The sequence below is a fragment of the Tricharina praecox genome (genome assembly GCF_024521635.1).
Source record: "Tricharina praecox strain CBS 144465 chromosome Unknown BZA05scaffold_14, whole genome shotgun sequence".
Lineage (NCBI taxonomy): Eukaryota > Fungi > Ascomycota > Pezizomycetes > Pezizales > Pyronemataceae > Tricharina > Tricharina praecox.
The window spans coordinates 717,267-725,938 of record NW_026250416.1 but is presented as its reverse complement, the minus strand read 5'-3'; the positions used below and the strand labels follow the sequence as shown (position 1 = coordinate 725,938).

General features: G+C 53.3%; 2 protein-coding genes across 2 annotated transcripts; both read right to left on the bottom strand.

Annotated features, from left to right (window-relative positions):
* Positions 1-781, bottom strand: BZA05DRAFT_445600 (uncharacterized protein; the record flags this gene model as incomplete). The annotated part of the gene is made up of 2 exons (XM_051487004.1): positions 1-120; positions 359-781. 2 exons carry the CDS (start codon positions 779-781, stop codon positions 1-3), a joined length of 543 nt encoding a protein of 180 aa, XP_051338985.1.
* A 1,582-nt stretch (positions 782-2,363) lies between these two features.
* BZA05DRAFT_400228 (amine oxidase) lies at positions 2,364-4,206 on the bottom strand. Its single transcript, XM_051483874.1, has 3 exons — positions 3,527-4,206; positions 3,038-3,468; positions 2,364-2,988 (listed from the first exon to the last, which is right to left on the bottom strand). Exons 1-3 carry the CDS (start codon positions 4,083-4,085, stop codon positions 2,416-2,418), a joined length of 1,563 nt encoding a protein of 520 aa, XP_051338984.1. The 5' UTR covers positions 4,086-4,206; the 3' UTR covers positions 2,364-2,415.
* Positions 4,207-8,672: the final 4,466 nt, after the last annotated feature.

The window sequence follows — 8,672 nt, the reverse complement described above, 5'->3', positions numbered from 1 at the left end:
TTATACTGAAGCGAACCCCGACTCTCCACCCGCAATCGAAACAGATCGGCTCATCGATCGTGATGCCCGAACGATCCCTCCAACGAACCCGGTGCCGGTAGTTCTCAGTTCCATAAACACCTACGACACACGCATCAAGGTTAGCACCGGTAGCACCGCAACACCTGATGCGCACTAGTCGCCGAGTACTAACTCAAGTAACCCCCTCCCCATATACATCCGCGAGATCGTAGTTAACGGGAAAGCATCTCCCCCAGATCTACCAGCTTTTGGCGGCTCTCGTATAGATTCAGCATAGAGTACACCACCGTATCAGTCAGGGTTCATTAAAGCGGACCGCTTGACAAACACGGTATACCCACATTGAGAGCAACAGGATGAGTGAACTCTTATGGCTCTGCAGATTTCTCAGCATCCGGGTGAGATCCTGTTCCTTCGCCGCCCATCTGGCGCGATCCCAAAAGGTAAGGCGAGGCCTGTCGCCATCCTCATTGGTGCAGCCCTCCAACACGCCGTCGATTTCGAAGAAGGTGCACACGCAACCAGTCAGGATGGTGACGAGATCATCGACATCGATGCCGGACATCCGATCTTGGTTATAATCGGAGAAGTTGATTATGAACGTTTCGAGCCGGCGAAAGATGATACGCATAGCCCGAACTTCGGCGATCACCTCGCGTACTATGGCGAGAGTGTCGGCCATGTTCGAGAGGAATTTGATCACTTTGACGTCGACTTGAAGCAACCCCGCGACAGATTCTGCAACCGAAAGGCCGTCCATAGTCGAAGATGAGTTCGGTCGCGTCTAAGAGGCGCTTAGATGTTGTCCGGGTTTCAATGATGTTGGGCCATCATCACCTGTAGCTGCAGCTCAGCCGCTCCCAGGCTCCAGCACTGCCGGCAGCAGAGTCCCATTACCCCTCATTGTCACCAACCGATGTAGTAGTGACCGACAGTATTCCCCGAGCTTCCCTCCATCCTCCGTCGGCAGCGTGAGCCCCGCGCGCTCTGCAGCCGGGGGAGAGCAGCCATTGCAGATTTGGCGAGGCGAGTGTATCGGTGAATCGTGCGCAGAGACTGGCGATATTTGGCTGGAGATTCTGGCATTAGGTGAGTTTGTCGGGCTATCAAGAGTAAGTAAGTAAGTACTTACATACATGTAGGGCAGTACTTATGAAGTACTACATACATCGACGGTACTTTGGTGAGTAGCGGAGCGGTCACGAGGTGGCACGTGCGACAAGGGTGCTCGATGGCTTCGCGCCATGCAGACATGAAACCTCTGGAATCTGTAGAATACTGAGTGGTCCCAAGAACGGTGTCGTCAAAAAAAAAAAAAACGTGATTAATTGAAGAGGTTTATGAAGACGATGATGTCTGTGGTGTTGAAGAAGAGGCGACCGACAAGACGAACAGAAAAGCAACAGAAAACATTTCAACGTTCAACGACCGCATCGGGTCTCCCTTCAGAAACACTTGGCATCACCTCCATCACACTTGGCATCACCTCCATCACACACACTTGACACCCCTCCATAAATTGGTCTCACCAGGTCTCGACAGGGTCCCGCTTGAGGCTTCTTCGGAAATCACCGATGACGCCTACTATTTAGAGTACACTTTACACAAAAGAATTCGGGCTTCAACGTTTTCACTTCGCCGGTCTGCCAAATTGGTCGACTGCAAGAGCAGGCAGGTCTACCGACATCTAATCAGGTTAGCTTTACGTCCGGAAGTGGATTAGCCATACCGTCCCCACAGCTAGAGACCAGAAAAAGCTTCGTCACCGCGCACAGCAGTGGAGGAGAGAATCCGAGAGGTAAACCACGAAGTGATGCCCAGAGTGAAAAGATATCAGCTTTTTCTGATAGCCTCGTATCAGAGTGATTACTGGTCAATGATTTGAGGTATCAACTCATCACGCGCTTGTACCCACCTAAAGCTCAGTGACCAGTCGCCCGCGGCTATAGTTGGGGGCTCCTTGAACCGATGGAAAACATAGCCTACTTTTAAGCGCCATCTACTTCACCAAAAAGTTTCTCTTGAACAGAAACTGGTGATTAATCGACAGATAATCGCATGGCAACAGCGTGTCCGTTCCAGGGATACGACAGTATGTTCCTACCAAAACGTGGCGGAATAACTGGGCTGCTTGGTCGCTAGTGTTGTTTGAGTCTCAGGGGCCTTCTCTGTACTATTATGAGCGTCAGTTAGAGATCCGATATTCCTTCTCACGACTCTTCCTGCTTTTACCACTCACTCGGGGTCGGAGTATGAACATATCCAACAAAAAGCAATATTTCTTCTAGGTGCACACGGAGAGTAGACACGTTGGTGATGTTTTCCTTCAACATCGTTCCATCATAATATTCATCGAAATCTTGATATGTACAAAAATGCCCATCCCTTTCACGCCTAAGTCCACATTCTCCTTCTTCTCTGCTTCTTAGCGCCGGCATCGTCACCGGCGTCGAAGTCCACCGCCTGCCTCCTAACCTTCTTCGTGATATCACCAGTGACACACTGCCGGAGGACACAATCGGCAATATGGCTGGCCGCGAGTCTCCCCTCCCAGTAGGCACCGTGGAGGTAGCCAAAGTACTTGCGGCTGGTGTGCTCACCAGCGAACCAGAGGGTAGCCTCGCTATCCAGCTCACCACCGACGGGCACGCGCATATCCTCCTGCTGCTTGACGGTGACGCCAGCACCCCAGTTCGTAAATGTGCCGCGGAAGAGCGGGTCCATGTTCCACCGCGGGAACTTGAACTCGATCGGCTCCGGAACGTTCGCCGCCCCGTACATGTCCCGCAGCACCTGCACGTAGTCCGCTTGCACTTCCGCATCCGTCTGGTACTCGGCGTGGTGCGCTTGCTCGCCCGTCAACGTCGCGAATAGGATCTTGGATCCAGGGAAGAAGCCGGGCAGGTCGAGCGTCTGCCACACCGCATAGAAGCCGCGCTCGTCGGGGTCGGCGTAGAGGGCGAATTCCTAGAGATCGTTAACTGGGACATACGTGGGCAGGGATGGGATGCTGTACGGTGTCGTTCCAGAACTTTGTCGGGAAACGAGCAAAGATCTTAGTGTAAGTTGCCATGTGGAAGTTGGCAATGGCCTCGCGTTTCCATTCGGGCAACTCGGGCACGAATTTGACATCGTCGTGCTGCAGCACGCCGAGAGAGAACGTGCAAAGTGCCTTCTTGGCTTTGATCGTGAGTCCAGTCTTAGTCTTTACGGTCACGCCGGTCGCTGAGTATGCGATTTCGGTGACAACGGTGTTGTACATGACGTTGAGGTTGGGGATCTCCGCCGCGTGGCCGAGAACGACTCCCTTGTAGCCGGTTACCTGGTCGGTAACGATGTTGTTCGTGCCGTTGCCGGACTCGACGAAAGTCTCGTTGTAAGCCTCGGCCGTTCCGATGAACGAGGAGACGATTGGGGGCTCGGCTTGTTCCCAGTCGTGGGCGAAGACTGCAAGAAAAAATATCAGTATCGTCATCGGCTGGTTTGTACGGAATGTCAAACTCACACTCAGCGGTTCTTTCTTCCGGTGTCAAAGGATTCCATCCGTTGAGTTTCAATCCAGCCTTCATACTCAGATCCGGCTGACCGAGCTCCTTCCTCCTGCCGGCATCTGCCGCAGCTGCCGGAAAGACCTCCTCCTCGTACCTTGTGACGGCATGCTGGAGCGGCCCATCATCGCCTTCCCACCCGTCTTTGGTGAAATAATCGATGCTCTCCCAGTTCGAATACCGATTCACAACGCCGTACTTCTGTGCCATCTTCCAGATGGGATTGTTGCCCAGCCCCTGGATCCAATTCGCGCCGTACTCGATGGTGTAGTTGCCGATCCGCGAGTCTTGCACTCTGCCGCCGAGCACCGACCGCGCTTCGACGATGAGGATGTTGCGCATACCGGCGTCGTGGTAGAGCGAATTTGCTGCCGCTACTCCGGTCATGCCGCCGCCGAGAATGAGGATTTCCGTTTCGATGACTTTTCCGGTGTCATCTTGTGGTGCTGGAGCGGCATATCCACACGCACCGAAAGCGAGAACCGCGGCAAGAAGGGAAAGCCGTAAAGACATCATGGTGGCCACAATGGATGGATGGATAGGTGGGAAGGATGGAGGATCGCTTATCGAGAGAAATGTTCAGCAGCTTGACGGCGGTCTTATACCACCATTCGGTTCCTTTGATCCGACCAGCTTGAACCTCCTCGAGAAACTGCCTGACGATATCCGGGCCAGCAATGCGATATTGCCTCCCACTTCAGGGAATATCACCTCCGACGCACTAGATCACAACTGAAGTCTAAGACATGTTCGGATGGATACTCTGTAACTGGATGCATATCCTGTCTCCGGCGGACATCGAGTGCGAGCTCCGGCGGTTAGTAGTCAACTCGGAATTCGTGGTGCCAACGCATTGCCTCATCGCCGAGCAGGTACTCAAGCCGAATCCACCGAGCCCCGCGAGTCCATATCAAGTGGCCAATCATGTGCTCCACCTAGACCACCGACCTCTTCTCGGCAATGCACAGCAAGGGCCGGCCGATCGAAAATCGGCCAAAAGCAAGCTAAATTGCGGTCCCCGATTTTCAGGCCGTGTCTTACTTTCAGCAGTGATCTCGCTGTTGGCAGTCGATAGTTAACTAACTAGCGGTCGGATCGGTGCCCGTTGCAAGGGTCGCCAAGCGGATGTCCGCTTTGAATCGGTCGCTAATGGGGTCTCACCCCGCCTCCTCAGTTATTACGCGCGGAGGTCCTTTGTAACCAGTTAGCATAATACATAGATCGTGAGTTTTTTGATTTTCCCCCGACATATCATACGTATCACGGTGCTCACCTGGAAAAACAAGTGGGGCTCCCTGGCGGTGATTTTTAGAGTTCGTACTTTTACCAATATTCACAACAACCCGCTTCAGACACACACCTCCGGCAACCACACCAACCTTCCAAAAATGCCAAGACTATGCGTTGGCACACCAAATGCCCCGCTCACTTTGGCTTCAGGATTCATGTGGCGTGTGTGTCCACTCTCTCCGACCGCGGATTGAGTGCCTCGACCGACAAATTCGACGACGATGAGCATGAAGCGATAGAGATTAATCGAGCCTCGGTCCCTAGCCGGAGAACTACACCACCACGGGTGCTACGTGCGAACCTCTGCAGAAGTCTCACCATCGCTTCCCCGCACATTATCATCGATTTTATCACTCTAGGAGAGCCTGTTTAGCAGGCGATACGGCGACGGCGGGGAGGAGAGTGAACTCCAGGGGGAGAGCTCAGGGCTTGGCCCAGGACAACGTCGACCATGACAACCGGCATTTTGTCAGTCCCGCCTTCGATCCAAATATCTTCGCTGCTATTCATCGGGCCCCGGCCTTGACAACTACGCAAACCCCGAGACGACGCTTCCTTTCGAGCACCATGCTGTGTGCGCTAGACTGGTTATGTTGAAGGTAGTATCGAGTGGAGGTATCTTTTGGAGAAGAGGAGGGCTACGAAGCGCCGCTACAGCGCAAAACCGACAACCCGAGCCTCTTCGGAGGCTCACTTTCAAAATATTGCGAGACGAAGGGATTTGGCTTGTCATTTCTGTATGGATTTGGTGGTGGAATTTCTTTGTCGAAATGTTGTATTGTAGATATCTCTATCGGCCATAACCTTCGGGTTCCATGCTGTATGAACAATCAATCAATCAATCAATCAATCAATCAATCAATCAATCAATCAACAACCCGCTTCACAAGTATTCGGATGAGACACCTGGAACTTGTTCTCTCCAACAAATCTGCAACCGGCCACGACTCGAGCCTCGTGCCAAGCTGCCGCTGCGGGCATTTGTTCCCTTACGCAAATGAATTTTTGATAGTGAATGGAATCACCTCACTCCGAATCTCCAGAAGCTGAAGTGAACCCCAGACGATGCACGTGCCATCCCGGAAGTAGACGTGAGCTGAGTGGAGTCGGGTGATCGATCATGCCGGCGGCTGGTCTTCCTAGCGATGTCTCGGATCCGTAGTAGGTAGAGTATCTACCTTGTATTCACTTCCACTCCAGCATCTTTCGACATCCAAGTTACTCTACACACAAATCCTCCCCGGATCTTCAGTAGGCTGTGGCCGGTGTTGACTTTCCCTGCGAATATCGGGATTCAGAACTACGACCATTCCCATTGCCGCCCCGCCCCCAGGAGCAACACTATCGGACTATCACAAAGGCACCGTTGCTGCCGAGCATGCGCAGGTACTTGGATGCTCGATGGCTTTCTGTCTGTTACGGCGGTTTCTGAAAAACCCTACATCAACTGAGCCTCAGCTCAGCCCGCAACGAGTACCCGCTGATCCAAAAGATGATGACGATGATCGCATTGCATTCGATTCTGGACCTTGGTATTACCTACATCGTGGCAAGACGTCCCCCAGGTACATATCCTGTCCATAGTCCGGATAACCTGCTTAATGCAACAAATTCACTCACCGCCGCCGCTAGAGCATCCGGATTCCGGACGGATATGGAGCGCACAGAGGTGAAGAGCGACGAAAGAGAGAACGTTGTCGGCCTCCTCCCTCGCGAGTCGCCCGCCCCGCTATCCATAGCCCCCACTACCTACCTGCAGATACAGCCGGTTCAGGAACACACAGATATCCATGATTTCCTCGTCCCACTACTGCGTCTCGTCGGTGACAAGGACTCGATTAATTCTCTTGTGCAGCTTCAATCACCCATTCAATAGCCCAAATTTCCCGAGGCCCCATCAGCCATACGTCGTAGGCGTTGAGTAATATCCCTCTACCGTAGTACATATCAGAGCTCGCGGCCGGTGGGAGGACTCCTCCCAGAAACCTCGAGTCTCAAGAGCGGCTTCTAACAACTCACCAGCAGGCTGTGATCGCCGCAGCGTCGATGTCCCTCGCCTCCGATTCTGTAGTGCCCCGATGATCAACGGTAGTGACGGGCACAAAATATCCGCTCATGCAAAAATGGTGCAAACAGCTGAGCGCCACAGTCATATCAGCCCCACACTAACTCGGTCGTCAATAACTGCCATCGGCCATGCCAAACATAGCAGATAGTAAAGCTCGCGAATGGAGATTAGGGGTTCGGTTTCTCCAGCCGTATGTAAGCACCAGCCGCACCAATTCCCGAGCGGGTTGTTAAGATTAGCGAGAACCTGGAAGTAATGAAATGATTCCTCCATCTGCGTCTGCTCCTCAGGCTTCGGCTGCAGCTGAAGCTGGCAGGGGCACCTTTGCTAGCCTTGAATTCCCTGTGTATCTCAGCTCCACCGTTCCCGGTTGCTTTTTCCGCCGGAGTGCCCTTATAAGTAGAGTACCTACTGCTTACTTACTTAAGTACTTACTTGGCCATGCCCCCAAATCTTCACACATGGTGGCAATGAGAAATCCTGGACGCGGAGGCTAACCGTCGGTTGCCTCAGAAATCCCTTCATCACCTCACTGTCATGAACGATCACCTTCAGGGCGACCGTACCGTTGTTCCAAGCCTACGAGCCTACGGCGGGTTTTCAGTAAGTTACATGGTTGGGAAGGGCTGATCCCAAGGGCCAATCCGGATACGAGCAAGGGCCGGCCGCCGGCCACGCGATCTCACGCGGCGAGTGATAACTCGTTACGCGGCAATAGTTCGACTGGGAGAGCGTGAAAGTCAGCCTCCGGCCTCCAGGGCGAGAAAGAGGATACAGCCTACAGGACGATCGAGGAGAAGGTCTACGGGTCGGAGGACGAAGAGAATGGTTACTGGTATGGGTGGCAGGCCGCCCACCGCTCGCCAGCGACGAACTGTACCTGGACCCCATGGGCCATCACAGCTCTGTACGTCTAGATCTGAGACTTACTGGGTAGACCGGCACTGGGGCGTTACCACGACTCCCTACGCAGGAGGATGTGGCTTATGTACGCTACGAAGTACCGTATTTACTCGATGGACAGAAGTTAGAACTTCCGGCCATCACCGTCGAGTCGTCAATTGAGAAACGTGAAACGACCCGCTCCCTAGCCCTTGTTTACCGACGTATGGTATCCACCGAACTGAGACGGTTGTTGGGTATGTGACAATGACAGTGACATGTCTTGAGTGGTGGCGGCGTTGAGACATGGTAAGCGACGGACGGAAGTCTCGCTTCTGAGACTCAGCACGGTGGCGAGGGCGTGGATGTGTTCCTTGGCCTCTCTTTTTCTGCTTCTGCTTCTTCGCCTTCCTCCTCTTCTTCTTCGTCAATTCCTTAGATGCTTAGATACGTCGTTGTGGTGGTGGTGATGAAATTATCAGATGACGGAGTGGCCCGTGGGACAAGGAAACGCCGATTGCGCTTAACTAACGGACTTGTGCAACGACGTTTCTAGTCATCGACACGTGCGACCAACCCCTGCCCGGGGAACACCTTATAAGTCCTGACAACACTTCCAGCCTCAAGCCCAGTCTTCACCACCGATCACATCTTCCTCCTCCTCCCAGTCCCATCCATCATTAAATCCGACGACTCGACTTACCAGCAGATTAAACATCATAATCACCCGCCACTACTCGGTTTTCCACGAGTGCCAGTCCATGATGCCCACTGCGTCATCGTTACACTGCCTCCGGGGCCCGCGGGGATTAGCTTTAACCGTAAAGCGCCTAGCCAGGCCCCGGAACGGCCACATCTCCACA

Coding starts and splice junctions, on each gene's coding strand:
- BZA05DRAFT_400228 (XM_051483874.1), bottom strand. CDS start 4,085: ATGATGTCTTTACGGCTTTCCCTTCTTGCCGCGGTTCTCGCTTTCGGT. Junction 3,469..3,526: donor GGAAGAAAGAACCGCTGAGT/GTGAGTTTGACA, acceptor TTTTTCTTGCAG/TCTTCGCCCACGACTGGGAA. Junction 2,989..3,037: donor CAAAGTTCTGGAACGACACC/GTACAGCATCCC, acceptor AACGATCTCTAG/GAATTCGCCCTCTACGCCGA.